General features: G+C 44.3%; 1 protein-coding gene and 31 non-coding genes across 32 annotated transcripts; all 32 read left to right on the top strand.

Annotated features, from left to right (window-relative positions):
- The first annotated feature begins 2,993 nt into the window (after positions 1 to 2,993).
- Positions 2,994 to 8,284, top strand: LOC142385496 (uncharacterized). The gene is made up of 10 exons (XM_075472095.1): positions 2,994 to 3,060; positions 3,168 to 3,706; positions 3,807 to 4,134; positions 4,269 to 5,073; positions 5,234 to 5,443; positions 5,563 to 5,843; positions 5,964 to 6,071; positions 6,166 to 6,318; positions 6,421 to 6,573; positions 7,000 to 8,284. Exons 2-10 carry the CDS (start codon positions 3,246 to 3,248, stop codon positions 8,032 to 8,034), a joined length of 3,534 nt encoding a protein of 1,177 aa, XP_075328210.1. The 5' UTR covers positions 2,994 to 3,060; positions 3,168 to 3,245; the 3' UTR covers positions 8,035 to 8,284.
- A 1,468-nt stretch (positions 8,285 to 9,752) lies between these two features.
- On the top strand, positions 9,753 to 9,825 carry trnar-acg (transfer RNA arginine (anticodon ACG)). Its single transcript has one exon. It is a non-coding gene; the product is annotated as a tRNA-Arg (tRNA).
- Positions 9,826 to 10,140: 315 nt separating this feature from the next.
- Positions 10,141 to 10,212, top strand: trnah-gug (transfer RNA histidin (anticodon GUG)). The gene has a single exon. It is a non-coding gene; the product is annotated as a tRNA-His (tRNA).
- Positions 10,213 to 10,927: 715 nt separating this feature from the next.
- On the top strand, positions 10,928 to 11,016 carry trnay-gua (transfer RNA tyrosine (anticodon GUA)). The gene is given in 2 exon segments: positions 10,928 to 10,964; positions 10,981 to 11,016. It is a non-coding gene; the product is annotated as a tRNA-Tyr (tRNA).
- A 114-nt stretch (positions 11,017 to 11,130) lies between these two features.
- trnar-acg (transfer RNA arginine (anticodon ACG)) lies at positions 11,131 to 11,203 on the top strand. Its single transcript has one exon. It is a non-coding gene; the product is annotated as a tRNA-Arg (tRNA).
- Positions 11,204 to 11,518: 315 nt separating this feature from the next.
- trnah-gug (transfer RNA histidin (anticodon GUG)) lies at positions 11,519 to 11,590 on the top strand. Its single transcript has one exon. It is a non-coding gene; the product is annotated as a tRNA-His (tRNA).
- Positions 11,591 to 12,305: 715 nt separating this feature from the next.
- Positions 12,306 to 12,394, top strand: trnay-gua (transfer RNA tyrosine (anticodon GUA)). Its single transcript is given in 2 exon segments — positions 12,306 to 12,342; positions 12,359 to 12,394. It is a non-coding gene; the product is annotated as a tRNA-Tyr (tRNA).
- A 114-nt stretch (positions 12,395 to 12,508) lies between these two features.
- On the top strand, positions 12,509 to 12,581 carry trnar-acg (transfer RNA arginine (anticodon ACG)). The gene has a single exon. It is a non-coding gene; the product is annotated as a tRNA-Arg (tRNA).
- A 1,104-nt stretch (positions 12,582 to 13,685) lies between these two features.
- Positions 13,686 to 13,774, top strand: trnay-gua (transfer RNA tyrosine (anticodon GUA)). The gene is given in 2 exon segments: positions 13,686 to 13,722; positions 13,739 to 13,774. It is a non-coding gene; the product is annotated as a tRNA-Tyr (tRNA).
- Positions 13,775 to 13,888: 114 nt separating this feature from the next.
- trnar-acg (transfer RNA arginine (anticodon ACG)) lies at positions 13,889 to 13,961 on the top strand. Its single transcript has one exon. It is a non-coding gene; the product is annotated as a tRNA-Arg (tRNA).
- A 1,104-nt stretch (positions 13,962 to 15,065) lies between these two features.
- trnay-gua (transfer RNA tyrosine (anticodon GUA)) lies at positions 15,066 to 15,154 on the top strand. The gene is given in 2 exon segments: positions 15,066 to 15,102; positions 15,119 to 15,154. It is a non-coding gene; the product is annotated as a tRNA-Tyr (tRNA).
- Positions 15,155 to 15,268: 114 nt separating this feature from the next.
- On the top strand, positions 15,269 to 15,341 carry trnar-acg (transfer RNA arginine (anticodon ACG)). The gene has a single exon. It is a non-coding gene; the product is annotated as a tRNA-Arg (tRNA).
- A 315-nt stretch (positions 15,342 to 15,656) lies between these two features.
- On the top strand, positions 15,657 to 15,728 carry trnah-gug (transfer RNA histidin (anticodon GUG)). Its single transcript has one exon. It is a non-coding gene; the product is annotated as a tRNA-His (tRNA).
- Positions 15,729 to 16,443: 715 nt separating this feature from the next.
- Positions 16,444 to 16,532, top strand: trnay-gua (transfer RNA tyrosine (anticodon GUA)). The gene is given in 2 exon segments: positions 16,444 to 16,480; positions 16,497 to 16,532. It is a non-coding gene; the product is annotated as a tRNA-Tyr (tRNA).
- A 114-nt stretch (positions 16,533 to 16,646) lies between these two features.
- trnar-acg (transfer RNA arginine (anticodon ACG)) lies at positions 16,647 to 16,719 on the top strand. The gene has a single exon. It is a non-coding gene; the product is annotated as a tRNA-Arg (tRNA).
- A 1,104-nt stretch (positions 16,720 to 17,823) lies between these two features.
- trnay-gua (transfer RNA tyrosine (anticodon GUA)) lies at positions 17,824 to 17,912 on the top strand. Its single transcript is given in 2 exon segments — positions 17,824 to 17,860; positions 17,877 to 17,912. It is a non-coding gene; the product is annotated as a tRNA-Tyr (tRNA).
- A 114-nt stretch (positions 17,913 to 18,026) lies between these two features.
- Positions 18,027 to 18,099, top strand: trnar-acg (transfer RNA arginine (anticodon ACG)). Its single transcript has one exon. It is a non-coding gene; the product is annotated as a tRNA-Arg (tRNA).
- A 1,093-nt stretch (positions 18,100 to 19,192) lies between these two features.
- Positions 19,193 to 19,281, top strand: trnay-gua (transfer RNA tyrosine (anticodon GUA)). Its single transcript is given in 2 exon segments — positions 19,193 to 19,229; positions 19,246 to 19,281. It is a non-coding gene; the product is annotated as a tRNA-Tyr (tRNA).
- Positions 19,282 to 19,395: 114 nt separating this feature from the next.
- Positions 19,396 to 19,468, top strand: trnar-acg (transfer RNA arginine (anticodon ACG)). Its single transcript has one exon. It is a non-coding gene; the product is annotated as a tRNA-Arg (tRNA).
- A 1,103-nt stretch (positions 19,469 to 20,571) lies between these two features.
- trnay-gua (transfer RNA tyrosine (anticodon GUA)) lies at positions 20,572 to 20,660 on the top strand. Its single transcript is given in 2 exon segments — positions 20,572 to 20,608; positions 20,625 to 20,660. It is a non-coding gene; the product is annotated as a tRNA-Tyr (tRNA).
- Positions 20,661 to 20,774: 114 nt separating this feature from the next.
- Positions 20,775 to 20,847, top strand: trnar-acg (transfer RNA arginine (anticodon ACG)). Its single transcript has one exon. It is a non-coding gene; the product is annotated as a tRNA-Arg (tRNA).
- A 315-nt stretch (positions 20,848 to 21,162) lies between these two features.
- Positions 21,163 to 21,234, top strand: trnah-gug (transfer RNA histidin (anticodon GUG)). Its single transcript has one exon. It is a non-coding gene; the product is annotated as a tRNA-His (tRNA).
- A 715-nt stretch (positions 21,235 to 21,949) lies between these two features.
- trnay-gua (transfer RNA tyrosine (anticodon GUA)) lies at positions 21,950 to 22,038 on the top strand. Its single transcript is given in 2 exon segments — positions 21,950 to 21,986; positions 22,003 to 22,038. It is a non-coding gene; the product is annotated as a tRNA-Tyr (tRNA).
- A 114-nt stretch (positions 22,039 to 22,152) lies between these two features.
- Positions 22,153 to 22,225, top strand: trnar-acg (transfer RNA arginine (anticodon ACG)). The gene has a single exon. It is a non-coding gene; the product is annotated as a tRNA-Arg (tRNA).
- A 1,093-nt stretch (positions 22,226 to 23,318) lies between these two features.
- trnay-gua (transfer RNA tyrosine (anticodon GUA)) lies at positions 23,319 to 23,407 on the top strand. The gene is given in 2 exon segments: positions 23,319 to 23,355; positions 23,372 to 23,407. It is a non-coding gene; the product is annotated as a tRNA-Tyr (tRNA).
- A 114-nt stretch (positions 23,408 to 23,521) lies between these two features.
- On the top strand, positions 23,522 to 23,594 carry trnar-acg (transfer RNA arginine (anticodon ACG)). The gene has a single exon. It is a non-coding gene; the product is annotated as a tRNA-Arg (tRNA).
- Positions 23,595 to 24,697: 1,103 nt separating this feature from the next.
- On the top strand, positions 24,698 to 24,786 carry trnay-gua (transfer RNA tyrosine (anticodon GUA)). The gene is given in 2 exon segments: positions 24,698 to 24,734; positions 24,751 to 24,786. It is a non-coding gene; the product is annotated as a tRNA-Tyr (tRNA).
- A 114-nt stretch (positions 24,787 to 24,900) lies between these two features.
- Positions 24,901 to 24,973, top strand: trnar-acg (transfer RNA arginine (anticodon ACG)). The gene has a single exon. It is a non-coding gene; the product is annotated as a tRNA-Arg (tRNA).
- Positions 24,974 to 26,066: 1,093 nt separating this feature from the next.
- trnay-gua (transfer RNA tyrosine (anticodon GUA)) lies at positions 26,067 to 26,155 on the top strand. Its single transcript is given in 2 exon segments — positions 26,067 to 26,103; positions 26,120 to 26,155. It is a non-coding gene; the product is annotated as a tRNA-Tyr (tRNA).
- Positions 26,156 to 26,269: 114 nt separating this feature from the next.
- trnar-acg (transfer RNA arginine (anticodon ACG)) lies at positions 26,270 to 26,342 on the top strand. Its single transcript has one exon. It is a non-coding gene; the product is annotated as a tRNA-Arg (tRNA).
- A 1,103-nt stretch (positions 26,343 to 27,445) lies between these two features.
- trnay-gua (transfer RNA tyrosine (anticodon GUA)) lies at positions 27,446 to 27,534 on the top strand. The gene is given in 2 exon segments: positions 27,446 to 27,482; positions 27,499 to 27,534. It is a non-coding gene; the product is annotated as a tRNA-Tyr (tRNA).
- Positions 27,535 to 27,648: 114 nt separating this feature from the next.
- Positions 27,649 to 27,721, top strand: trnar-acg (transfer RNA arginine (anticodon ACG)). The gene has a single exon. It is a non-coding gene; the product is annotated as a tRNA-Arg (tRNA).
- Positions 27,722 to 27,885: the final 164 nt, after the last annotated feature.

The raw sequence follows: 27,885 nt of genomic DNA on the forward strand, positions 1-27,885 counted from the left end.
AGTATCAAACAGGCCCCAATGAGAAATAGTGCCTTTTTAATGAGTCGCCAAGGCCGCATATGTTCTGTGTTTTTTAGCTCTTCTAAAGGGAGGGTTTTCACACACCGCCACACCCAAAGTATAAACATCCTAACAACAGAAGATGAAAATCGTGTGCCAAATGAATGGATGGATAGACCTGACAAAAAAAGAACCAAAACAAAAAGGCTGGACTTTTGCGCTGGACAATGTGAGGATATATTGAGGATCAACATCTGTGTTGGATGATGTGGAGACTTTCCCAGATAGATGCCAGATATGTTTTTGTAAGGACTAAATGCATGATAGAAACTGAGGCTGATTTGATCTGAAACGCATCTGAAACTGATGGTTTCTCATCACTTTTTGTGTTTATTAAACTGATAAACAGGCCCAAGCCCCTGGCTCCCTTCCAGAACTCATTTGGTACAGCAGAGAACTGCAGGTGTCCCATGATACGCATCTTAAGCCTGGTTACATGCATTCATACAGGATTCATGAAAAGGATGTTGGCTTTGCTTCCTTCGATAGAGGTAGCGGGGGACCGAGCGTCTGTATAATCTCCTCCAATCACGTTGGCCCATTTCCATCTTTCTCCATCTTTGCCGTCAGCCAATCACAGTGGTCCTTGTCCAACATTGCTGGGACGGACCAATCGCGGTCCACCATTTCCATCTTTGCTGTCAGCCAATCACAGTAGTCCTTCTCCAACATTGCTGGGACGGACCAATCGCAGCCCAGAAGTTCCATCTTTCTGACAGCCAATCACGATGCCGCTTCTCCAAAAATTCATCCCGCCGAACTTCAAATGTCTTTACCGAAAGCTGTGGAAAAAGGTAAATATATCGCTAATATCATTGTATTCTGTCAACTATCTAACTTGGTCGGTGTGAAATATGTATTATAGAGAGAAAAAAATAAATAAAAAAATACGATAACAGAAACGACTGCCGTTGCCTCCCCAGACGTTAACATTAAATTGATTTTTCATTCGCCGCCAAAAGGAAACACACTCGTTATAATACTCAGACACTCGTTATAATATTGTATTAAGTTAGCTAGGTAGCTAGGCAAATATTAATGATATATTAAAAAGAGAAATTACGGTTAAAAAGAAACGACGTTGACGTCGCATCGCCGTCGACGTGTCCAAACGTGACTTTTAGAGCCATTTTGTTTTGGCTTTTCAGTATCGTCTCCATCATCGTCACATACTGTTGCAGTCACCGTTGTGAAACTTATTTTGACCACTTTTGGACTTTTTCTATGTGCGAGTTTCCTCCAAGAGCAACGACTAACGGTAATGCTGGCCCCCTCCCCGGTTACCGGCATCGGTATAACGTATAACGAACGTATTCGTAACGTATAGCAGTATGTTAAACCTGTATAGTATTCATTTCTATTGTCACAAAAGTCTTGACTATGCACTGCTACCAGTTGATAATAAGCTACAGTACGAATTAAATCTGTCTACTGGTAGTATTCACTTCACCAAAGTCTTCAATATGCACTGCTTCTATTAGTACTAGTTGATAATAAGCTACGGTATGATGAATGAAATCTGTGTAGTATTCACTTCTGTTGTAATAAATATATAATATGTAGACTACTGCTCTTTGTTAATAATTAGCTGTGTGCTTGTGTGACTGTAAGAACTTGTGTGTGTGCATAAATATATGTATATTAGTAAGTTAAAAATATTGCACATTGTTCATATTTATGAATAAATATTAGCCGTTTTGGTATAAATATTCTTTCCCTGTTAATGGCAGATGGCTTGCAAACAAAAAAAGCACAGGGCCATGGGAGAGGAGGAGTGGATACGCCGCCTTCGTAGATTTGCTGCCTCAGGCGTTTGGCCCTCTGAGGCAGGAAACAGACCAGCACCTCGGCAGAAAAAGTGGCATGATCTGTATCTGAAGGTAAACCTGGACAGAGTGATATGTGTATCATATTAAATGTAAAGCTATGACATATTTAAACGGAACACCTTCTTATTCGCTGTCAAACATTAATACAGATTGAGAAATGCCCAATGCAGACGAGGGGACAAATGTCACTGTTTGGAGGTGCACAGAGCTGTAACTGTGGTTTCCATGCAAAGAAGGTATCAGAAGTTTCTCATATAATTATGACGTGCTGGTGTTGAATTCTGTAGTATTACAATTTTTTCATCTTCTCTGTGAACCTGTAGCCTTCCAGTTCGCTCCCTGACTCAGGACCCTCATGTACAGTGGCACAGCAGCCAGGGCCTTCATCTGCTGGACCTTCATGCACGGTGGCACAGCAGCCAGGGCCTTCATCTGCTGGACCTTCATGTACGGTGGCACAGCAGCCAGGGCCTTCATCTGCTGGACCTTCATGTACGGTGGCACAGCAGCCAGGGCTGTCATCTGCTGGGACCGTACAGTCAGGACCCTCACCTGCTGGTGAACCTAGAAGGCCCCTTTTGACTTTGGCATCAGTAAGTAATGAGGATTTACTTATGCTGATATTTATCTTGATGTTATTAATATACTCAACTATAAAAAATGTACAAAGCCCCAGTGAAGGTCATTTTTTTCTTTTTGTCAGTTTACAAAGCCACGGTTTGGTGGCTCTCATGGTGCCATGTTGAAGCCAAACCTAAGTTCGGCTGGGAAGCGTTCATCTAAGGTAATGTAAAGAGAATGATACATAGACTGACTTTGATTTTAAAAAACATACACTGTTATTGTTTTCATGTAGCAGTAACTATAGTGGGACTTTCATGCATCCGTTTCATGTTGAAATGATCTGGTTTTATTGACTGCTATACCAATAATGGATAGATTCATTCATTCATTCGTTATCATCTAAGGTTATCCTATATTGTGAACTGTGCCTTTATTCCCTCAGACCTCTGACATATCCAGCCTCATCATCAGCCCACCCAAAAGAACATTGTCACCGCCTGGCCGCAGTTCCAAGTTGTTCCTGCAAACTGTCTCTCCTCTGTCTCTTCCTCCCTCTCCTGTTCCTGTATCACCAGCTCCTTCCATTCTGCCCTCCACTGCTACAGTTGTAAGAAGATATTCTACTACACTTGAAACAGGAACTGCTCTTAAGTAGATTGTTATCATATCTATGTATTTACCTTATTTTATTTTATTTTATTTTTCATAAAATAGGAAGTGTCATCTGCCACCTCCTCCTGTGTATCCTCTGGAACCCCCTCTGCTCCTCTCACCTCGCCATTTCCTGAAAATATGGAGATTCCACACGTTTCAGATGCTGCCTGGCTGCCCACAAAGCTGCTGAAGACAATACCACCGCAAGACCAGAAGTGGATTTCAGCAGCCCTGTGGAAGAACCAGCGTCTGCGCACAGACCTAAAACTGTGGTATGATCCACCAGAGCCGTCCCTTATTTATCATCAAGTCCCCACTCCAGAGCGCTTTTTCCATCACCGGCTTCTCTTGTGGATGCCATACCATCTGTGGAAGGTCAGGCTGTCCTGTCCTGCTTGTGGCACACAGCTCACAAGCTATGGAGCTCACAAGAGAGCCCGACACATTCTGGATGTGGACAGGTATTACCTGATGATCACCGAGACTCTCTGGTGCAGTTCAGCTGGTTGCAAGACAACATATCTTTCCTCCAGCAAGACAGTCTTGGACCAGCTGGACTTGGCTCACAGGCTGGAGTTCAGATTGATTCTGACTCGAAAGTAAGTATACGTAGATAATTTTGCCTTAGTTTGTTATCAAGAAATTAGAAGGTTTTGATGTTTGTCTCATTCGGTCTCTCGTTTCCTTTGTTTTATACAGATTCGCTTGTGATGTGCGGGTGATCCGTTTCCTGAGGGAGAGGGCCCTTGGAAACAGTCCCACCCGCTTGGTCAGACAGCTGAGGGAGAACCACAGCGAGGAATGGCTTAAGCGCCTCTGCCGTTACCTTGGAGCTTGCTCTGACTTTGCTGCCAGGCCAAGCCTTTTTCCCGTAACATTCCAGGATCCCCCTGAGCCTGTGGATGTTCCATCGCACCGATGGATGCTGGCTGTGTATGGGCGGGACATTTTGTGCAGGCTGGACCACATCAAAGCCAGCATAACGTCCACCTTTGGCAGTATCCTAAAAATGGACTCCACAAAGAAGGTAAGTATTTTAACTGCTAATGCTGTGAAATTCAGTAAATACATGTAAAATAAATACATAATTATAACCCTGATGTTCAGATACAAATTCAACAATTTATTTAGGCATTCACTGTGTTTTCTGTGCTATTGCAGATCACCAAGAAGCTCTCAGGCACTGCTAAGGGGACAGCCTTGTGGCTTACTTCTGTAAGCAATGAGAGAGGGCAAATCCTGATCAGTGTCCTGTCTGCTCAGGAGGGTCCTGCCCTGGACAGAATGGCAACTGGCCTCATCTCCAGGTACAGTAATGCCGGAGTGGCTCCACCTCAGCTGCTGTACGTCGATTGTGACTGTTGTCGGGAGGGCAGAGGACAGACCAAACTGAAGGAGAGATTTGGTGGGTGGCCAGACCTCATAATCAAGCTGGACATTTACCATTTTATGCGCCGACTGGCATCAGGGTGTACAAAGGATGCTCATCCTTTGTACCCTGTCTTCATGGCGAAGCTGTCGAGCTGCATCTTCGAGTGGGACAGAGGAGATGTTGCCTTGCTGCGTCAGGCCAAGCGGGAGCAGCTGAGACAGGAAGGCATCCCTGGCATCACTGACACTCTCGTCGATCAGCGCATCAGCAAAGACGAGCTGGCACTGCACTGCAGGAGGCAGACAAGAGGAGAGCGGCAGACATTGGGGATGATTGAGCAGCTCCTCAATGAACTGATGGGGGCAAAGGGCAGGGATTTTCTTGGTGTCCCTCTTTTGGACCACGAAAGGATGCAGCACATCTGGCAAGTCCAACAGAGGCACGTGAAGTGCATACAGGACGAACCAGGTGTGCTGCTTTACACCAAGACTGGTACCACCACCAAGGCAGGCATTGTCCTGCCAAACTACAGGTGTGCCAGAGGGTCCACATCGTTGGAATCCTTTCACCTCCATGTGAACAGGTTCATTCCAGGTCAGTATGAATCATTATTCATCAGTAAGATTCTTTAACATCGCAATTCTGTTGTTTGTCATTACCATTACCCTGGAAACAGTGGCACAATTAATAATTTTCAGATGACCAAACACAACAAATAAATGTATCATCGTGTTTACCTTTCTACTATCTTAAGGAACGAGTGCCAACAGTTTAAATTTCCAGCTGTACCTCCTGGAAGGACTGAACAGGTGGAACCAGGACCGAGAAGCTGCATCTCTAGCAGTCAAGCCTGCCCCCCTGCTGAGTTATTCTGGAGACCTTGTTCACTGCGTCAACACCCTCAGTGTCAAGGTCTTTGGAAGGCACCTTGTCCCGTCCTTTCAGCCACCTGCTGTTTACACTGGTAAGTTTAAGCTTTTCATCCTGATGAAGCTATTTGCTATATTTACTATATATTCATCTTTTTAATGCATTTTCTGAAAGTGAATTTTCCACCCTCTATTGTTCTCTCACCTGTCCCAGGTGAGCTTCTTGGCATGGACTACCTGTACAGCCAGACCGGAAAGGCCTTGCAGGATGTACATCCTGACTCAGAGGAAACTGAGGCCCTGCTGGAAGATGTAGGCACTGAGGAGGAGCTGGAAGATGAGGGGTTTGAAGAAAGTGGGTTAGACCCCACCGTAGAGCTGCTGGACCTGTCTGATCCAGCCCCTGTCACCACCAGCTCGACTCCAACTCCCACCTCTCTCCAGCCCTCCCCTAGTCCGGCTGTTTCCACCTTGACAGCACCTGAGCAACAACTGGTAATAATTATAGAATTATAATTATAGTAAATAAATACATACTAATAAAGTAATTATGCAAAAAGATGAAGTCCAATTGAATGCATTTTTATAATCACCTTTTTGTATTACATTTTACAGCCTGTGCATGAGTCCACACTCTCTGATCCATCAGCTACCTGCTCTGCTCCTGCTCTCCACACTTCCACCAGCCTCCCAGCAAGTACGCCTGCCGAACTGTCACAGCTGGTAAGTGTTCTTATTATGTGACATATCATTTGTTGCACTTGTAATATGATGTAATATGTTTTTTCTTATTTTTTATTTCTATTTTTTTTTTCAGCTGTCCTCTGGCCAGTCAGCCACTATCACCAGTGCAGCCTCTGCCCTTCCTCTCTCCACCGCCTTCAGAATGACTACCTCTGCTGCTGCAGCTGCAGCTACAGCTGGGTCAAAAATGGCCACCGCCACCCCAGCAGCCCCTGAGAAACAACTGGTTAGTCTTTTTGCATCAAAAAGGTGTCAGTGGTCTTAATGTCCTGCTTGTCAATGTATTATATATCACTGATATTAATAATTGTCTTATTACATTTAACAGATTGAGCACATCCTGTCCTCTGGACCAACAGCTGTCACCTCCAGAACAGCCTCTGCCCCCCCCCTTAACATCCAACCAGCCACTCTCCCCACAGCAACTGTTGGTCCCTCTGGGGCACATACCTTGGCTCCAGCAGCACCTGTGGAACAGGCGGTAAGTCTTAGTTCAGTGAAGTTCATTAAGACTTAATTTAATAATCACCAATGTTCTTCTAATCAGACATATGGATATGGATCAGTGTTTTTGTGTTACCTTGACATGTTTTGACTGCATCTGATGTCTTCCTCAGAAGAGTCACCTGATGTTGCTGTGATGTGTCACACCAGCTGATGTTACACAGAAAATCAGCTGAGAAGACACATCACAGCAACATCAGGTGACTCTTCTGAGGAAGACATCAGATGCAGTCAAAACATGTCAAGGTAACACAAAAACACTGATCCATATCCATATGTCTGATTAGAAGAACATCCTACAGTAGTTGGTAAGTGTTTTGTGACTGTTGGACTGTGACAGCTGTACTTTTCTAGTTGTGTTATTGTGTTTTAATTTTGATGTATACTCCTACCTCTTTTCCAGGCTGTTGATGAGCGTGGCATCCCAGGGATGGACAGAGTGGATAGCCTGGCAGAATATTTGGTGGGTCTGAGGACAGAAACTGGTCAAACAATGAGCAATCAGCAGGCCAGTACAATAGTAGCACTGTGGCAGAACCTTCTGCCGTACGACCAGCAACGGGTGGCATATGCTGCACGTCATCAGGTGCGCCTTACCACAGGACGTTTCAGGTGCTCTAAAAAGAGACCTGAATTTACACCTGGTGTGGAGAGCACAACACGCTGCGTTTTAGCATCCTCAGGATCTCCTGCCCAGTGGCCAGACTGTAGTCGCCTTGTAGAGTCCATATGTGTCAAGCTGTGTAACATTCACAAGAGCCCCAAAAAACAGGGCACTTCCAGCCTGACAAGATGGACTTTGATTTTGACTGACTACAGCAAGATCAGGCAGCTGGTTCTGGGGAATGCCACAGTGATGCAGAGCACTACTCTGCAGTTGTTTGATATTAATCAAACAACACTGACTCAGTGGCACAATAAGAGACTGAAGAGGCAGGACAGTGGCATTCTGCTGCAAGGGGTCAACCTGCCTGACTCTGTCCCCATTGCTGCGAGGCCTCTGCCACTTGCGCAAGTGCGCCCTCCTGCTGTACCTCCACGGCCTGGTCCCCACCATCAGTACCACTTGCCCCGCAGTACAGTTGGACAGGCAGTGGATAAGCGGAGGTCAGCAGCTCAAAGGCAGTTATTCATTCAGCCACCACCTCCAGCTCCTGTTCTTTCAAACGCCAGCCCATTCTTTGTGCCAGTTGCGTTTGTTGCTGGAAACAAACAGATTGTGCCGTCTGGCCCCCTGCCCTCACCACCGCCGACCCGGAGAGCTTACACCCGAACGGTTGAAAAAAACAAATGCCGTCAGTGCCACCTGCCGCGCATAAAGGAAAATGGTCATGGGCAGTATTATGGGAGTATATACTGTCCCAAAAATAACAGAATGCCACTGGAAGAATGGATGGAGGAGATGAGGAGAAAGAGGGAAGAAAAAAAAATGGTGTGACATTCTTTGTCAATATGTATATAATATAATGTAAATAGTTTCAAAAGAAAAGAAATGTCTTCATTTACTCCTGTTCTAATTTTTCTAACTTCTTTTATTTTCTTCTTTTGTTAATATATTGTATTTATTTTACTTATACTTACTCTTTGGATCGGACTTGTTTGTCCAACACATCCCACGATTGGATTGAGATCTAGGAAATTTGGGGCCTTTCTATGTGGGGGCTGTTTATTCTTTGCATGTCTGCAGGGGCTTCCTCTCACAGTCTAAAGACATGCACTTAATAGATGACTAAAATGTTCATGTGAATAGTTGTTTGTCTCAGTGTACCCTGTGATGAGCTGTCTTGTCCAGAGTGTAACCAGCCACTCGCCTTAAGTCAGCTGGGACAGGCTCCAGCTCCAAAATGGCTGGTTGGATGTAATTTGGAGGCCATGTCAACACCTTTAACTTGTTGTGTTCCTCAAACTGTTCTTGAATCATTCATGGCAGGGCGTATTATCCTGCTGCATCCCACTGCCTCTGCTGGGGGTGCATCCTGGTGCTTGCCTATATTTTTTCTGCGTCAAACACGTCAACTTTGAGGTTCACTGGCGGCCTAATATATGCACCTTTTATGAGGCAATCTGTTAATTACTTCACCTGTCAGTGGCCAGGCTGATCGGTGTATCTAAAAAATCTGTTCTAATTTTTTTAAAATTTATTTTCTTCTTCTGTTAATTTATTGTATTTATTTTACTTATTTTGTTTTGGTTATTTATCTTTTTTTATTCTATTTTAAATTGTTTCTTGTTCTAAATTTTCTAAGTTTAAATATTTTCCATTTTTGTTTATTTATTGTATTTATTTTATTTTGGTATTTATCATTTATTTATTCTATTTCAAGTTGTTACTATTGTTCTAATATTTCCTAAATTTAAACATTTTATATATTGCTTTTATTTTATTTAGGTTATTTATCTTTTTTTTCTACTTTTAATTGTTTAATTTATTCCTGTTTTTATTGCTTCAGGTTTTCTGGTTTAATTTCACACACTTGTTTGTGAGTGTTTGTGTGTGTGAAATTAGTAATAAATTTGTTACATTTCAGTGAGTGTCTTCAGTTTTTTCTGCAAACATGCAAACTCATTCATAGAAGACGATTGTTGCAGTACTTAATTCAGAAATCACTTTAAAAGTACATTTAGTTACATTTGATCACACTTGGTAGTAGTTTGTGTTACAGGCGTCATGTTCCAATGGTGGAATCGAACCAGCGACCTTTGGATCAAGAGCCTCCTATGCTATTGTACAGTAAAGTGTCATGTTTGGTTAGTTTTCTCAAATGAATAGACCAGAATATGTGTTCTTTTACTTGTGATGGACAGCAGAGACACAAATAACTACAAGTTCCTTTCATTTTTTCTCATTTTCTCAAAATTTCCTCTCTTTTCCTTCATTTTTTTCCTTCTCCCTTCTTCCCCCTTCTTCCCCCTCTTTCCTTCTTCTTCCCCCCCCCAAACAGACTATTGTTCCCCAGCTTTAGCTCAGTTGGTAGAGCGGAGGACTGTAGGTGCCCAACAACAGTTATCCTTAGGTCGCTGGTTCAATTCCGGCTCGAAGGATGTGCCAAGCTTTTGTATACAGAGGCTCTTTTGGCCAACTCTGTCAATCCTTTCAAAGATTTTGGAATATGCTGTTTTACGAAAGACTGTTCCACTCTCTATTGAAATTTCTAAGGGCTAGTGGCGCAATGGATAACGCGTCTGACTACGGATCAGAAGATTCTAGGTTCAACTCCTGGCTAGCTCGGCACGCTGGTTTTAGTCTCTCACTTCTCCCACTGCTTTAGAGCAGGATCGCTTTAAACCTTCTGCTCCCTGCGTATCCCAGCTCACTTAAGCCCCAAAGATACCTCACAGTGTGTCGTCTTGCAACACATGTGGCTGACCCCACACCGTAAGGAAAGCTCGTCTTCCTCTTTATCTCTGCTGTCAATGATTTTGCTCCAAACACAAAAAAAAACATGGCTGCCAGCCACATGCCGCAGAGCTACATATGCTATCCTTGGGATACGAAGGTGTTTCGGATCACATCAAAGCCACACACGACAACAACCCACAACCAGCCGTGATCGTATAGTGGTTAGTACTCTGCGTTGTGGTCGCAGCAACCCCGGTTCGAATCCGGGTCACGGCAACCCCTGACCTAATTTGTTTGCATCGCTGAAAAAAGATCCCACTTTCAACTTAGATTTCTTAAACTTTAAAAAAAATAATTTTGTCTACAGGCCTCTGTCCCGTATCAAAGGTCTGAAAGAATCAAACAGCACAAATGCAGAAGGTCTGCCCATTTAAAGAGCATAAAAGGGGTCAAATTATCAAACAGGCCCCAATGAGAAATAGTGCCTTTTTAATGAGTCGCCAAGGCCGCATATGTTCTGTGTTTTTTAGCTCTTCTAAAGGGAGGGTTTTCACACACCGCCACACCCAAAGTATAAACATCCCAACAACAGAAGATGAAAATCGTGTGCCAAATGAATGGATGGATAGACCTGACAAAAAAAGAACCAAACAAAATGGCTGGACTTTTGCGCTGGACAATGTGAGGGTATATTGAGGATCAACATCTGTGTTGGACGATATGGAGACTTTCCCAGATAGATGCCAGATGTGTTTTTGTAACGACTAAATGCATGATAGAAACTGAGGCTGATTTGATCTGAAACGCATCTGAAACTGATGGTTTCTCATCACTTTTTGTGTTTATTTAACTGATAAACAGGCCCAAGCCCCTGGCTCCCTTCCATAACTCATTTGGTACAGCAGAGAACTGCAGGTGTCCCATGATACGCATCTTAAGCCTGGTTACATGCATTCATACAGGATTCATGAAAAGGATGTTGGCTTTGCTCCCTTCGATAGCTCAGTTGGTAGAGCGGAGGACTGTAGGTGCCCAACAACAGTTATCCTTAGGTCGCTGGTTCAATTCCGGCTCGAAGGATGTGCTAAGCTTTTGTATACAGAGGCTCTTTTGGCCAACTCTGTCAATCCTTTCAAAGATTTTGGAACATGCTGTTTTACGAAAGACTGTTCCACTCTCTATTGAAATTTCTAAGGGCTAGTGGCGCAATGGATAACGCGTCTGACTACGGATCAGAAGATTCTAGGTTCAACTCCTGGCTAGCTCGGCACGCTGGTTTTAGTCTCTCACTTCTCCCACTGCTTTAGAACAGGATCGCTTTAAACCTTCTACTCCCTGCGTATCCCAGCTCACTTAAGCCCCAAAGATACCTCACAGTGTGTCGTCTTGCAACACATGTGGCTGACCCCACACCGTAAGGAAAGCTCGTCTTCCTCTTTATCTCTGCTGTCAATGATTTTGCTCCAAACACAAAAAAAAACATGGCTGCCAGCCACATGCCGCAGAGCTACATATGCTATCCTTGGGATACGAAGGTGTTTCGGATCACATCAAAGCCACACACGACAACAACCCACAACCAGCCGTGATCGTATAGTGGTTAGTACTCTGCGTTGTGGTCGCAGCAACCCCGGTTCGAATCCGGGTCACGGCAACCCCTGACCTAATTTGTTTGCATCGCTGAAAAAAGATCCCACTTTCAACTTAGATTTCTTAAACTTTAAAAAAAATAATTTTGTCTACAGGCCTCTGTCCCGTATCAAAGGTCTGAAAGAATCAAACAGCACAAATGCAGAAGGTCTGCCCATTTAAAGAGCATAAAAGGGGTCAAAGTATCAAACAGGCCCCAATGAGAAATAGTGCCTTTTTAATGAGTCGCCAAGGCCGCATATGTTCTGTGTTTTTTAGCTCTTCTAAAGGGAGGGTTTTCACACACCGCCACACCCAAAGTATAAACATCCTAACAACAGAAGATGAAAATTGTGTGCCAAATGAATGGATGGATAGACCTGACAAAAAAAGAACCAAACAAAATGGCTGGACTTTTGCGCTGGACAATGTGAGGGTATATTGAGGATCAACATCTGTGTTGGACGATGTGGAGACTTTCCCAGATAGATGCCAGATGTGTTTTTGTAACGACTAAATGCATGATAGAAACTGAGGCTGATTTGATCTGAAACGCATCTGAAACTGATGGTTTCTCATCACTTTTTGTGTTTATTTAACTGATAAACAGACCCAAGCCCCTGGCTCCCTTCCATAACTCATTTGGTACAGCAGAGAACTGCAGGTGTCCCATGATACGCATCTTAAGCCTGGTTACATGCATTCATACAGGATTCATGAAAAGGATGTTGGCTTTGCTCCCTTCGATAGCTCAGTTGGTAGAGCGGAGGACTGTAGGTGCCCAACAACAGTTATCCTTAGGTCGCTGGTTCAATTCCGGCTCGAAGGATGTGCCAAGCTTTTGTATACAGAGGCTCTTTTGGCCAACTCCGTCAATCCTTTCAAAGCTTTTGGAACATGCTGTTTTACGAAAGACTGTTCCACTCTCTATCGAAATTTCTAAGGGCTAGTGGCGCAATGGATAACGCGTCTGACTACGGATCAGAAGATTCTAGGTTCAACTCCTGGCTAGCTCGGCACGCTGGTTTTAGTCTCTCACTTCTCCCACTGCTTTAGAACAGGATCGCTTTAAACCTTCTACTCCCTGCGTATCCCAGCTCACTTACGCCCCAAAGATACCTCACAGTGTGTCGTCTTGCAACACATGTGGCTGACCCCACACCGTAAGGAAAGCTCATCTTCCTCTTTATCTCTGCTGTCAATGATTTTGCTCCAAACACAAAAAAAAAAACATGCCTGCCAGTCACATGCCGCAGAGCTACATATGCTATCCTTGGGATACGAAGGTGTTTCGGATCACATCAAAGCCACACACGACAAAAACCCACAACCGGCCGTGATCGTATAGTGGTTAGTACTCTGCGTTGTGGTCGCAGCAACCCCGGTTCGAATCCGTGTCACGGCAACCCCTGACCTAATTTGTTTGCATCGCTGAAAAAAGATCCCACTTTCAACTTAGATTTCTTAAACTTTAAAAAAAATTATTTTGTCTACAGGCCTCTGTCCCGTATCAAAGGTCTGAAAGAATCAAACAGCACAAATGCAGAAGGTCTGCCCATTTAAAGAGCATAAAAGGGGTCAAAGTATCAAACAGGCCCCAATGAGAAATAGTGCCTTTTTAATGAGTCGCCAAGGCCGCATATGTTCTGTGTTTTTTAGCTCTTCTAAAGGGAGGGTTTTCACACACCGCCACACCCAAAGTATAAACATCCTAACAACAGAAGATGAAAATCGTGTGCCAAATGAATGGATGGATAGACCTGACAAAAAAAGAACCAAACAAAATGGCTGGACTTTTGCGCTGGACAATGTGAGGGTATATTGAGGATCAACATCTGTGTTGGACGATGTGGAGACTTTCCCAGATAGATGCCAGATGTGTTTTTGTAACGACTAAATGCATGATAGAAACTGAGGCTGATTTGATCTGAAACGCATCTGAAACTGATGGTTTCTCATCACTTTTTGTGTTTATTTAACTGATAAACAGGCCCAAGCCCCTGGCTCCCTTCCATAACTCATTTGGTACAGCAGAGAACTGCAGGTGTCCCATGATACGCATCTTAAGCCTGGTTACATGCATTCATACAGGATTCATGAAAAGGATGTTGGCTTTGCTCCCTTCGATAGCTCAGTTGGTAGAGCGGAGGACTGTAGGTGCCCAACAACAGTTATCCTTAGGTCGCTGGTTCAATTCCGGCTCGAAGGATGTGCCAAGCTTTTGTATACAGAGGCTCTTTTGGCCAACTCCGTCAATCCTTTCAAAGATTTTGGAACATGCTGTTTTACGAAAGACTGTTCCACTCTCTATCGAAATTTCTAAGGGCTAGTGGCGCAATGGATAACGCGTCTGACTACGGATCAGAAGATTCTAGGTTCAACTCCTGGCTAGCTCGGCACGCTGGTTTTAGTCTCTCACTTCTCCCACTGCTTTAGAACAGGATCGCTTTAAACCTTCTACTCCCTGGGTATCCCAGCTCACTTACGCCCCAAAGATACCTCACAGTGTGTCGTCTTGCAACACATGTGGCTGACCCCACACCGTAAGGAAAGCTCATCTTCCTCTTTATCTCTGCTGTCAATGATTTTGCTCCAAACACAAAAAAAAAAACATGCCTGCCAGTCACATGCCGCAGAGCTACATATGCTATCCTTGGGATACGAAGGTGTTTCGGATCACATCAAAGCCACACACGACAACAACCCACAACCAGCCGTGATCGTATAGTGGTTAGTAATCTGCGTTGTGGTCGCAGCAACCCCGGTTCGAATCCGGGTCACGGCAACCCCTGACCTAATTTGTTTGCATCGCTGAAAAAAGATCCCACTTTCAACTTAGATTTCTTAAACTTTAAAAAAAATAATTTTGTCTACAGGCCTCTGTCCCGTATCAAAGGTCTGAAAGAATCAAACAGCACAAATGCAGAAGGTCTGCCCATTTAAAGAGCATAAAAGGGGTCAAATTATCAAACAGGCCCCAATGAGAAATAGTGCCTTTTTAATGAGTCGCCAAGGCCGCATATGTTCTGTGTTTTTTAGCTCTTCTAAAGGGAGGGTTTTCACACACCGCCACACCCAAAGTATAAACATCCTAACAACAGAAGATGAAAATCGTGTGCCAAATGAATGGATGGATAGACCTGCCAAAAAAAGAACCAAACAAAATGGCTGGACTTTTGCGCTGGACAATGTGAGGGTATATTGAGGATCAACATCTGTGTTGGACGATGTGGAGACTTTCCCAGATAGATGCCAGATGTGTTTTTGTAACGACTAAATGCATGATAGAAACTGAGGCTGATTTGATCTGAAACGCATCTGAAACTGATGGTTTCTCATCACTTTTTGTGTTTATTTAACTGATAAACAGGCCCAAGCCCCTGGCTCCCTTCCATAACTCATTTGGTACAGCAGAGAACTGCAGGTGTCCCATGATACGCATCTTAAGCCTGGTTACATGCATTCATACAGGATTCATGAAAAGGATGTTGGCTTTGCTCCCTTCGATAGCTCAGTTGGTAGAGCGGAGGACTGTAGGTGCCCAACAACAGTTATCCTTAGGTCGCTGGTTCAATTCCGGCTCGAAGGATGTGCCAAGCTTTTGTATACAGAGGCTCTTTTGGCCAACTCCGTCAATCCTTTCAAAGATTTTGGAACATGCTGTTTTACGAAAGACTGTTCCACTCTCTATTGAAATTTCTAAGGGCTAGTGGCGCAATGGATAACGCGTCTGACTACGGATCAGAAGATTCTAGGTTCAACTCCTGGCTAGCTCGGCACGCTGGTTTTAGTCTCTCACTTCTCCCACTGCTTTAGAGCAGGATCGCTTTAAACCTTCTGCTCCCTGCGTATCCCAGCTCACTTAAGCCCCAAAGATACCTCACAGTGTGTCGTCTTGCAACACATGTGGCTGACCCCACACCGTAAGGAAAGCTCGTCTTCCTCTTTATCTCTGCTGTCAATGATTTTGCTCCAAACACAAAAAAAAACATGGCTGCCAGCCACATGCCGCAGAGCTACATATGCTATCCTTGGGATACGAAGGTGTTTCGGATCACATCAAAGCCACACACGACAACAACCCACAACCAGCCGTGATCGTATAGTGGTTAGTACTCTGCGTTGTGGTCGCAGCAACCCCGGTTCGAATCCGGGTCACGGCAACCCCTGACCTAATTTGTTTGCATCGCTGAAAAAAGATCCCACTTTCAACTTAGATTTCTTAAACTTTAAAAAAAATAATTTTGTCTACAGGCCTCTGTCCCGTATCAAAGGTCTGAAAGAATCAAACAGCACAAATGCAGAAGGTCTGCCCATTTAAAGAGCATAAAAGGGGTCAAAGTATCAAACAGGCCCCAATGAGAAATAGTGCCTTTTTAATGAGTCGCCAAGGCCGCATATGTTCTGTGTTTTTTAGCTCTTCTAAAGGGAGGGTTTTCACACACCGCCACACCCAAAGTATAAACATCCTAACAACAGAAGATGAAAATCGTGTGCCAAATGAATGGATGGATAGACCTGACAAAAAAAGAACCAAACAAAATGGCTGGACTTTTGCGCTGGACAATGTGAGGGTATATTGAGGATCAACATCTGTGTTGGACGATGTGGAGACTTTCCCAGATAGATGCCAGATGTGTTTTTGTAACGACTAAATGCATGATAGAAACTGAGGCTGATTTGATCTGAAACGCATCTGAAACTGATGGTTTCTCATCACTTTTTGTGTTTATTTAACTGATAAACAGGCCCAAGCCCCTGGCTCCCTTCCATAACTCATTTGGTACAGCAGAGAACTGCAGGTGTCCCATGATACGCATCTTAAGCCTGGTTACATGCATTCATACAGGATTCATGAAAAGGATGTTGGCTTTGCTCCCTTCGATAGCTCAGTTGGTAGAGCGGAGGACTGTAGGTGCCCAACAACAGTTATCCTTAGGTCGCTGGTTCAATTCCGGCTCGAAGGATGTGCCAAGCTTTTGTATACAGAGGCTCTTTTGGCCAACTCCGTCAATCCTTTCAAAGATTTTGGAACATGCTGTTTTACGAAAGACTGTTCCACTCTCTATCGAAATTTCTAAGGGCTAGTGGCGCAATGGATAACGCGTCTGACTACGGATCAGAAGATTCTAGGTTCAACTCCTGGCTAGCTCGGCACGCTGGTTTTAGTCTCTCACTTCTCCCACTGCTTTAGAACAGGATCGCTTTAAACCTTCTACTCCCTGGGTATCCCAGCTCACTTACGCCCCAAAGATACCTCACAGTGTGTCGTCTTGCAACACATGTGGCTGACCCCACACCGTAAGGAAAGCTCATCTTCCTCTTTATCTCTGCTGTCAATGATTTTGCTCCAAACACAAAAAAAAAAACATGCCTGCCAGTCACATGCCGCAGAGCTACATATGCTATCCTTGGGATACGAAGGTGTTTCGGATCACATCAAAGCCACACACGACAACAACCCACAACCAGCCGTGATCGTATAGTGGTTAGTAATCTGCGTTGTGGTCGCAGCAACCCCGGTTCGAATCCGGGTCACGGCAACCCCTGACCTAATTTGTTTGCATCGCTGAAAAAAGATCCCACTTTCAACTTAGATTTCTTAAACTTTAAAAAAAATAATTTTGTCTACAGGCCTCTGTCCCGTATCAAAGGTCTGAAAGAATCAAACAGCACAAATGCAGAAGGTCTGCCCATTTAAAGAGCATAAAAGGGGTCAAATTATCAAACAGGCCCCAATGAGAAATAGTGCCTTTTTAATGAGTCGCCAAGGCCGCATATGTTCTGTGTTTTTTAGCTCTTCTAAAGGGAGGGTTTTCACACACCGCCACACCCAAAGTATAAACATCCTAACAACAGAAGATGAAAATCGTGTGCCAAATGAATGGATGGATAGACCTGCCAAAAAAAGAACCAAACAAAATGGCTGGACTTTTGCGCTGGACAATGTGAGGGTATATTGAGGATCAACATCTGTGTTGGACGATGTGGAGACTTTCCCAGATAGATGCCAGATGTGTTTTTGTAACGACTAAATGCATGATAGAAACTGAGGCTGATTTGATCTGAAACGCATCTGAAACTGATGGTTTCTCATCACTTTTTGTGTTTATTTAACTGATAAACAGGCCCAAGCCCCTGGCTCCCTTCCATAACTCATTTGGTACAGCAGAGAACTGCAGGTGTCCCATGATACGCATCTTAAGCCTGGTTACATGCATTCATACAGGATTCATGAAAAGGATGTTGGCTTTGCTCCCTTCGATAGCTCAGTTGGTAGAGCGGAGGACTGTAGGTGCCCAACAACAGTTATCCTTAGGTCGCTGGTTCAATTCCGGCTCGAAGGATGTGCCAAGCTTTTGTATACAGAGGCTCTTTTGGCCAACTCCGTCAATCCTTTCAAAGATTTTGGAACATGCTGTTTTACGAAAGACTGTTCCACTCTCTATTGAAATTTCTAAGGGCTAGTGGCGCAATGGATAACGCGTCTGACTACGGATCAGAAGATTCTAGGTTCAACTCCTGGCTAGCTCGGCACGCTGGTTTTAGTCTCTCACTGCTTTAGAACAGGATCGCTTTAAACCTTCTACTCCCTGGGTATCCCAGCTCACTTACGCCCCAAAGATACCTCACAGTGTGTCGTCTTGCAACACATGTGGCTGACCCCACACCGTAAGGAAAGCTCGTCTTCCTCTTTATCTCTGCTGTCAATGATTTTGCTCCAAACACAAAAAAAAACATGGCTGCCAGCCACATGCCGCAGAGCTACATATGCTATCCTTGGGATACGAAGGTGTTTCGGATCACATCAAAGCCACACACGACAAAAACCCACAACCGGTCGTGATCGTATAGTGGTTAGTACTCTGCGTTGTGGTCGCAGCAACCCAGGTTCGAATCCGGGTCACGGCAACCCCTGACCTAATTTGTTTGCATCGCTGAAAAAAGATCCCACTTTCAACTTAGATTTCTTAAACTTTAAAAAAAATAATTTTGTCTACAGGCCTCTGTCCCGTATCAAAGGTCTGAAAGAATCAAACAGCACAAATGGAGAAGGTCTGCCCATTTAAAGAGCATAAAAGGGGTCAAAGTATCAAACAGGCCCCAATGAGAAATAGTGCCTTTTTAATGAGTCGCCAAGGCCGCATATGTTCTGTGTTTTTTAGCTCTTCTAAAGGGAGGGTTTTCACACACTGCCACACCCAAAGTATAAACATCCTAACAACAGAAGATGAAAATCGTGTGCCAAATGAATGGATGGATAGACCTGACAAAAAAAGAACCAAACAAAATGGCTGGACTTTTGCGCTGGACAATGTGAGGGTATATTGAGGATCAACATCTGTGTTGGACGATGTGGAGACTTTCCCAGATAGATGCCAGATATGTTTTTGTAACGACTAAATGCATGATAGAAACTGAGGCTGATTTGATCTGAAACGCATCTGAAACTGATGGTTTCTCATCACTTTTTGTGTTTATTTAACTGATAAACAGGCCCAAGCCCCTGGCTCCCTTCCATAACTCATTTGGTACAGCAGAGAACTGCAGGTGTCCCATGATACGCATCTTAAGCCTGGTTACATGCATTCATACAGGATTCATGAAAAGGATGTTGGCTTTGCTCCCTTCGATAGCTCAGTTGGTAGAGCGGAGGACTGTAGGTGCCCAACAACAGTTATCCTTAGGTCGCTGGTTCAATTCCGGCTCGAAGGATGTGCCAAGCTTTTGTATACAGAGGCTCTTTTGGCCAACTCCGTCAATCCTTTCAAAGCTTTTGGAACATGCTGTTTTACGAAAGACTGTTCCACTCTCTATCGAAATTTCTAAGGGCTAGTGGCGCAATGGATAACGCGTCTGACTACGGATCAGAAGATTCTAGGTTCAACTCCTGGCTAGCTCGGCATGCTGGTTTTAGTCTCTCACTTCTCCCACTGCTTTAGAACAGGATCGCTTTAAACCTTCTACTCCCTGGGTATCCCAGCTCACTTACGCCCCAAAGATACCTCACAGTGTGTCGTCTTGCAACACATGTGGCTGACCCCACACCGTAAGGAAAGCTCATCTTCCTCTTTATCTCTGCTGTCAATGATTTTGCTCCAAACACAAAAAATATACATGCCTGCCAGTCACATGCCGCAGAGCTACATATGCTATCCTTGGGATACGAAGGTGTTTCGGATCACATCAAAGCCACACACGACAACAACCCACAACCAGCCGTGATCGTATAGTAGTTAGTAATCTGCGTTGTGGTCGCAGCAACCCCGGTTCGAATCCGGGTCACGGCAACCCCTGACCTAATTTGTTTGCATCGCTGAAAAAAGATCCCACTTTCAACTTAGATTTCTTAAACTTTAAAAAAAATAATTTTGTCTACAGGCCTCTGTCCCGTATCAAAGGTCTGAAAGAATCAAACAGCACAAATGCAGAAGGTCTGCCCATTTAAAGAGCATAAAAGGGGTCAAATTATCAAACAGGCCCCAATGAGAAATAGTGCCTTTTTAATGAGTCGCCAAGGCCGCATATGTTCTGTGTTTTTTAGCTCTTCTAAAGGGAGGGTTTTCACACACCGCCACACCCAAAGTATAAACATCCTAACAACAGAAGATGAAAATCGTGTGCCAAATGAATGGATGGATAGACCTGACAAAAAAAGAACCAAACAAAATGGCTGGACTTTTGCGCTGGACAATGTGAGGGTATATTGAGGATCAACATCTGTGTTGGACGATGTGGAGACTTTCCCAGATAGATGCCAGATGTGTTTTTGTAACGACTAAATGCATGATAGAAACTGAGGCTGATTTGATCTGAAACGCATCTGAAACTGATGGTTTCTCATCACTTTTTGTGTTTATTTAACTGATAAACAGGCCCAAGCCCCTGGCTCCCTTCCATAACTCATTTGGTACAGCAGAGAACTGCAGGTGTCCCATGATACGCATCTTAAGCCTGGTTACATGCATTCATACAGGATTCATGAAAAGGATGTTGGCTTTGCTCCCTTCGATAGCTCAGTTGGTAGAGCGGAGGACTGTAGGTGCCCAACAACAGTTATCCTTAGGTCGCTGGTTCAATTCCGGCTCGAAGGATGTGCCAAGCTTTTGTATACAGAGGCTCTTTTGGCCAACTCCGTCAATCCTTTCAAAGATTTTGGAACATGCTGTTTTACGAAAGACTGTTCCACTCTCTATTGAAATTTCTAAGGGCTAGTGGCGCAATGGATAACGCGTCTGACTACGGATCAGAAGATTCTAGGTTCAACTCCTGGCTAGCTCGGCATGCTGGTTTTAGTCTCTCACTTCTCCCACTGCTTTAGAACAGGATCGCTTTAAACCTTCTACTCCCTGCGTATCCCAGCTCACTTAAGCCCCAAAGATACCTCACAGTGTGTCGTCTTGCAACACATGTGGCTGACCCCACACCGTAAGGAAAGCTCGTCTTCCTCTTTATCTCTGCTGTCAATGATTTTGCTCCAAACACAAAAAAAAACATGGCTGCCAGCCACATGCCGCAGAGCTACATATGCTATCCTTGGGATACGAAGGTGTTTCGGATCACATCAAAGCCACACACGACAACAACCCACAACCAGCCGTGATCGTATAGTGGTTAGTACTCTGCGTTGTGGTCGCAGCAACCCCGGTTCGAATCCGGGTCACGGCAACCCCTGACCTAATTTGTTTGCATCGCTGAAAAAAGATCCCACTTTCAACTTAGATTTCTTAAACTTTAAAAAAAATAATTTTGTCTACAGGCCTCTGTCCCGTATCAAAGGTCTGAAAGAATCAAACAGCACAAATGCAGAAGGTCTGCCCATTTAAAGAGCATAAAAGGGGTCAAATTATCAAACAGGCCCCAATGAGAAATAGTGCCTTTTTAATGAGTCGCCAAGGCCGCATATGTTCTGTGTTTTTTAGCTCTTCTAAAGGGAGGGTTTTCACACACCGCCACACCCAAAGTATAAACATCCTAACAACAGAAGATGAAAATCGTGTGCCAAATGAATGGATGGATAGACCTGCCAAAAAAAGAACCAAACAAAATGGCTGGACTTTTGCGCTGGACAATGTGAGGGTATATTGAGGATCAACATCTGTGTTGGACGATATGGAGACTTTCCCAGATAGATGCCAGATGTGTTTTTGTAACGACTAAATGCATGATAGAAACTGAGGCTGATTTGATCTGAAACGCATCTGAAACTGATGGTTTCTCATCACTTTTTGTGTTTATTTAACTGATAAACAGGCCCAAGCCCCTGGCTCCCTTCCATAACTCATTTGGTACAGCAGAGAACTGCAGGTGTCCCATGATACGCATCTTAAGCCTGGTTACATGCATTCATACAGGATTCATGAAAAGGATGTTGGCTTTGCTCCCTTCGATAGCTCAGTTGGTAGAGCGGAGGACTGTAGGTGCCCAACAACAGTTATCCTTAGGTCGCTGGTTCAATTCCGGCTCGAAGGATGTGCCAAGCTTTTGTATACAGAGGCTCTTTTGGCCAACTCCGTCAATCCTTTCAAAGATTTTGGAACATGCTGTTTTACGAAAGACTGTTCCACTCTCTATTGAAATTTCTAAGGGCTAGTGGCGCAATGGATAACGCGTCTGACTACGGATCAGAAGATTCTAGGTTCAACTCCTGGCTAGCTCGGCACGCTGGTTTTAGTCTCTCACTGCTTTAGAACAGGATCGCTTTAAACCTTCTACTCCCTGGGTATCCCAGCTCACTTACGCCCCAAAGATACCTCACAGTGTGTCGTCTTGCAACACATGTGGCTGACCCCACACCGTAAGGAAAGCTCGTCTTCCTCTTTATCTCTGCTGTCAATGATTTTGCTCCAAACACAAAAAAAAACATGGCTGCCAGCCACATGCCGCAGAGCTACATATGCTATCCTTGGGATACGAAGGTGTTTCGGATCACATCAAAGCCACACACGACAAAAACCCACAACCGGTCGTGATCGTATAGTGGTTAGTACTCTGCGTTGTGGTCGCAGCAACCCAGGTTCGAATCCGGGTCACGGCAACCCCTGACCTAATTTGTTTGCATCGCTGAAAAAAGATCCCACTTTCAACTTAGATTTCTTAAACTTTAAAAAAAATAATTTTGTCTACAGGCCTCTGTCCCGTATCAAAGGTCTGAAAGAATCAAACAGCACAAATGGAGAAGGTCTGCCCATTTAAAGAGCATAAAAGGGGTCAAAGTATCAAACAGGCCCCAATGAGAAATAGTGCCTTTTTAATGAGTCGCCAAGGCCGCATATGTTCTGTGTTTTTTAGCTCTTCTAAAGGGAGGGTTTTCACACACTGCCACACCCAAAGTATAAACATCCTAACAACAGAAGATGAAAATCGTGTGCCAAATGAATGGATGGATAGACCTGACAAAAAAAGAACCAAACAAAATGGCTGGACTTTTGCGCTGGACAATGTGAGGGTATATTGAGGATCAACATCTGTGTTGGACGATGTGGAGACTTTCCCAGATAGATGCCAGATATGTTTTTGTAACGACTAAATGCATGATAGAAACTGAGGCTGATTTGATCTGAAACGCATCTGAAACTGATGGTTTCTCATCACTTTTTGTGTTTATTTAACTGATAAACAGGCCCAAGCCCCTGGCTCCCTTCCATAACTCATTTGGTACAGCAGAGAACTGCAGGTGTCCCATGATACGCATCTTAAGCCTGGTTACATGCATTCATACAGGATTCATGAAAAGGATGTTGGCTTTGCTCCCTTCGATAGCTCAGTTGGTAGAGCGGAGGACTGTAGGTGCCCAACAACAGTTATCCTTAGGTCGCTGGTTCAATTCCGGCTCGAAGGATGTGCCAAGCTTTTGTATACAGAGGCTCTTTTGGCCAACTCCGTCAATCCTTTCAAAGCTTTTGGAACATGCTGTTTTACGAAAGACTGTTCCACTCTCTATCGAAATTTCTAAGGGCTAGTGGCGCAATGGATAACGCGTCTGACTACGGATCAGAAGATTCTAGGTTCAACTCCTGGCTAGCTCGGCATGCTGGTTTTAGTCTCTCACTTCTCCCACTGCTTTAGAACAGGATCGCTTTAAACCTTCTACTCCCTGGGTATCCCAGCTCACTTACGCCCCAAAGATACCTCACAGTGTGTCGTCTTGCAACACATGTGGCTGACCCCACACCGTAAGGAAAGCTCATCTTCCTCTTTATCTCTGCTGTCAATGATTTTGCTCCAAACACAAAAAATATACATGCCTGCCAGTCACATGCCGCAGAGCTACATATGCTATCCTTGGGATACGAAGGTGTTTCGGATCACATCAAAGCCACACACGACAACAACCCACAACCAGCCGTGATCGTATAGTAGTTAGTAATCTGCGTTGTGGTCGCAGCAACCCCGGTTCGAATCCGGGTCACGGCAACCCCTGACCTAATTTGTTTGCATCGCTGAAAAAAGATCCCACTTTCAACTTAGATTTCTTAAACTTTAAAAAAAATAATTTTGTCTACAGGCCTCTGTCCCGTATCAAAGGTCTGAAAGAATCAAACAGCACAAATGCAGAAGGTCTGCCCATTTAAAGAGCATAAAAGGGGTCAAATTATCAAACAGGCCCCAATGAGAAATAGTGCCTTTTTAATGAGTCGCCAAGGCCGCATATGTTCTGTGTTTTTTAGCTCTTCTAAAGGGAGGGTTTTCACACACCGCCACACCCAAAGTATAAACATCCTAACAACAGAAGATGAAAATCGTGTGCCAAATGAATGGATGGATAGACCTGACAAAAAAAGAACCAAACAAAATGGCTGGACTTTTGCGCTGGACAATGTGAGGGTATATTGAGGATCAACATCTGTGTTGGACGATGTGGAGACTTTCCCAGATAGATGCCAGATGTGTTTTTGTAACGACTAAATGCATGATAGAAACTGAGGCTGATTTGATCTGAAACGCATCTGAAACTGATGGTTTCTCATCACTTTTTGTGTTTATTTAACTGATAAACAGGCCCAAGCCCCTGGCTCCCTTCCATAACTCATTTGGTACAGCAGAGAACTGCAGGTGTCCCATGATACGCATCTTAAGCCTGGTTACATGCATTCATACAGGATTCATGAAAAGGATGTTGGCTTTGCTCCCTTCGATAGCTCAGTTGGTAGAGCGGAGGACTGTAGGTGCCCAACAACAGTTATCCTTAGGTCGCTGGTTCAATTCCGGCTCGAAGGATGTGCCAAGCTTTTGTATACAGAGGCTCTTTTGGCCAACTCCGTCAATCCTTTCAAAGATTTTGGAACATGCTGTTTTACGAAAGACTGTTCCACTCTCTATTGAAATTTCTAAGGGCTAGTGGCGCAATGGATAACGCGTCTGACTACGGATCAGAAGATTCTAGGTTCAACTCCTGGCTAGCTCGGCACGCTGGTTTTAGTCTCTCACTGCTTTAGAACAGGATCGCTTTAAACCTTCTACTCCCTGGGTATCCCAGCTCACTTACGCCCCAAAGATACCTCACAGTGTGTCGTCTTGCAACACATGTGGCTGACCCCACACCGTAAGGAAAGCTCGTCTTCCTCTTTATCTCTGCTGTCAATGATTTTGCTCCAAACACAAAAAAAAACATGGCTGCCAGCCACATGCCGCAGAGCTACATATGCTATCCTTGGGATACGAAGGTGTTTCGGATCACATCAAAGCCACACACGACAAAAACCCACAACCGGTCGTGATCGTATAGTGGTTAGTACTCTGCGTTGTGGTCGCAGCAACCCAGGTTCGAATCCGGGTCACGGCAACCCCTGACCTAATTTGTTTGCATCGCTGAAAAAAGATCCCACTTTCAACTTAGATTTCTTAAACTTTAAAAAAAATAATTTTGTCTACAGGCCTCTGTCCCGTATCAAAGGTCTGAAAGAATCAAACAGCACAAATGGAGAAGGTCTGCCCATTTAAAGAGCATAAAAGGGGTCAAAGTATCAAACAGGCCCCAATGAGAAATAGTGCCTTTTTAATGAGTCGCCAAGGCCGCATATGTTCTGTGTTTTTTAGCTCTTCTAAAGGGAGGGTTTTCACACACTGCCACACCCAAAGTATAAACATCCTAACAACAGAAGATGAAAATCGTGTGCCAAATGAATGGATGGATAGACCTGACAAAAAAAGAACCAAACAAAATGGCTGGACTTTTGCGCTGGACAATGTGAGGGTATATTGAGGATCAACATCTGTGTTGGACGATGTGGAGACTTTCCCAGATAGATGCCAGATATGTTTTTGTAACGACTAAATGCATGATAGAAACTGAGGCTGATTTGATCTGAAACGCATCTGAAACTGATGGTTTCTCATCACTTTTTGTGTTTATTTAACTGATAAACAGGCCCAAGCCCCTGGCTCCCTTCCATAACTCATTTGGTACAGCAGAGAACTGCAGGTGTCCCATGATACGCATCTTAAGCCTGGTTACATGCATTCATACAGGATTCATGAAAAGGATGTTGGCTTTGCTCCCTTCGATAGCTCAGTTGGTAGAGCGGAGGACTGTAGGTGCTCAACAACAGTTATCCTTAGGTCGCTGGTTCAATTCCGGCTCGAAGGATGTGCCAAGCTTTTGTATACAGAGGCTCTTTTGGCCAACTCCGTCAATCCTTTCAAAGCTTTTGGAACATGCTGTTTTACGAAAGACTGTTCCACTCTCTATCGAAATTTCTAAGGGCTAGTGGCGCAATGGATAACGCGTCTGACTACGGATCAGAAGATTCTAGGTTCAACTCCTGGCTAGCTCGGCATGCTGGTTTTAGTCTCTCACTTCTCCCACTGCTTTAGAACAGGATCGCTTTAAACCTTCTACTCCCTGGGTATCCCAGCTCACTTACGCCCCAAAGATACCTCACAGTGTGTCGTCTTGCAACACATGTGGCTGACCCCACACCGTAAGGAAAGCTCATCTTCCTCTTTATCTCTGCTGTCAATGATTTTGCTCCAAACACAAAAAATATACATGCCTGCCAGTCACATGCCGCAGAGCTACATATGCTATCCTTGGGATACGAAGGTGTTTCGGATCACATCAAAGCCACACACGACAACAACCCACAACCAGCCGTGATCGTATAGTAGTTAGTAATCTGCGTTGTGGTCGCAGCAACCCCGGTTCGAATCCGGGTCACGGCAACCCCTGACCTAATTTGTTTGCATCGCTGAAAAAAGATCCCACTTTCAACTTAGATTTCTTAAACTTTAAAAAAAATAATTTTGTCTACAGGCCTCTGTCCCGTATCAAAGGTCTGAAAGAATCAAACAGCACAAATGCAGAAGGTCTGCCCATTTAAAGAGCATAAAAGGGGTCAAATTATCAAACAGGCCCCAATGAGAAATAGTGCCTTTTTAATGAGTCGCCAAGGCCGCATATGTTCTGTGTTTTTTAGCTCTTCTAAAGGGAGGGTTTTCACACACCGCCACACCCAAAGTATAAACATCCTAACAACAGAAGATGAAAATCGTGTGCCAAATGAATGGATGGATAGACCTGACAAAAAAAGAACCAAACAAAATGGCTGGACTTTTGCGCTGGACAATGTGAGGGTATATTGAGGATCAACATCTGTGTTGGACGATGTGGAGACTTTCCCAGATAGATGCCAGATGTGTTTTTGTAACGACTAAATGCATGATAGAAACTGAGGCTGATTTGATCTGAAACGCATCTGAAACTGATGGTTTCTCATCACTTTTTGTGTTTATTTAACTGATAAACAGGCCCAAGCCCCTGGCTCCCTTCCATAACTCATTTGGTACAGCAGAGAACTGCAGGTGTCCCATGATACGCATCTTAAGCCTGGTTACATGCATTCATACAGGATTCATGAAAAGGATGTTGGCTTTGCTCCCTTCGATAGCTCAGTTGGTAGAGCGGAGGACTGTAGGTGCCCAACAACAGTTATCCTTAGGTCGCTGGTTCAATTCCGGCTCGAAGGATGTGCCAAGCTTTTGTATACAGAGGCTCTTTTGGCCAACTCCGTCAATCCTTTCAAAGATTTTGGAACATGCTGTTTTACGAAAGACTGTTCCACTCTCTATTGAAATTTCTAAGGGCTAGTGGCGCAATGGATAACGCGTCTGACTACGGATCAGAAGATTCTAGGTTCAACTCCTGGCTAGCTCGGCACGCTGGTTTTAGTCTCTCACTTCTCCCACTGCTTTAGAACAGGATCGCTTTAAACCTTCTACTCCCTGCGTATCCCAGCTCACTTAAGCCCCAAAGATACCTCACAGTGTGTCGTCTTGCAACACATGTGGCTGACCCCACACCGTAAGGAAAGCTCGTCT

The sequence above is a fragment of the Odontesthes bonariensis genome, chromosome 8, assembly GCF_027942865.1.
Source record: "Odontesthes bonariensis isolate fOdoBon6 chromosome 8, fOdoBon6.hap1, whole genome shotgun sequence".
NCBI classification, from domain to species: domain Eukaryota; kingdom Metazoa; phylum Chordata; class Actinopteri; order Atheriniformes; family Atherinopsidae; genus Odontesthes; species Odontesthes bonariensis.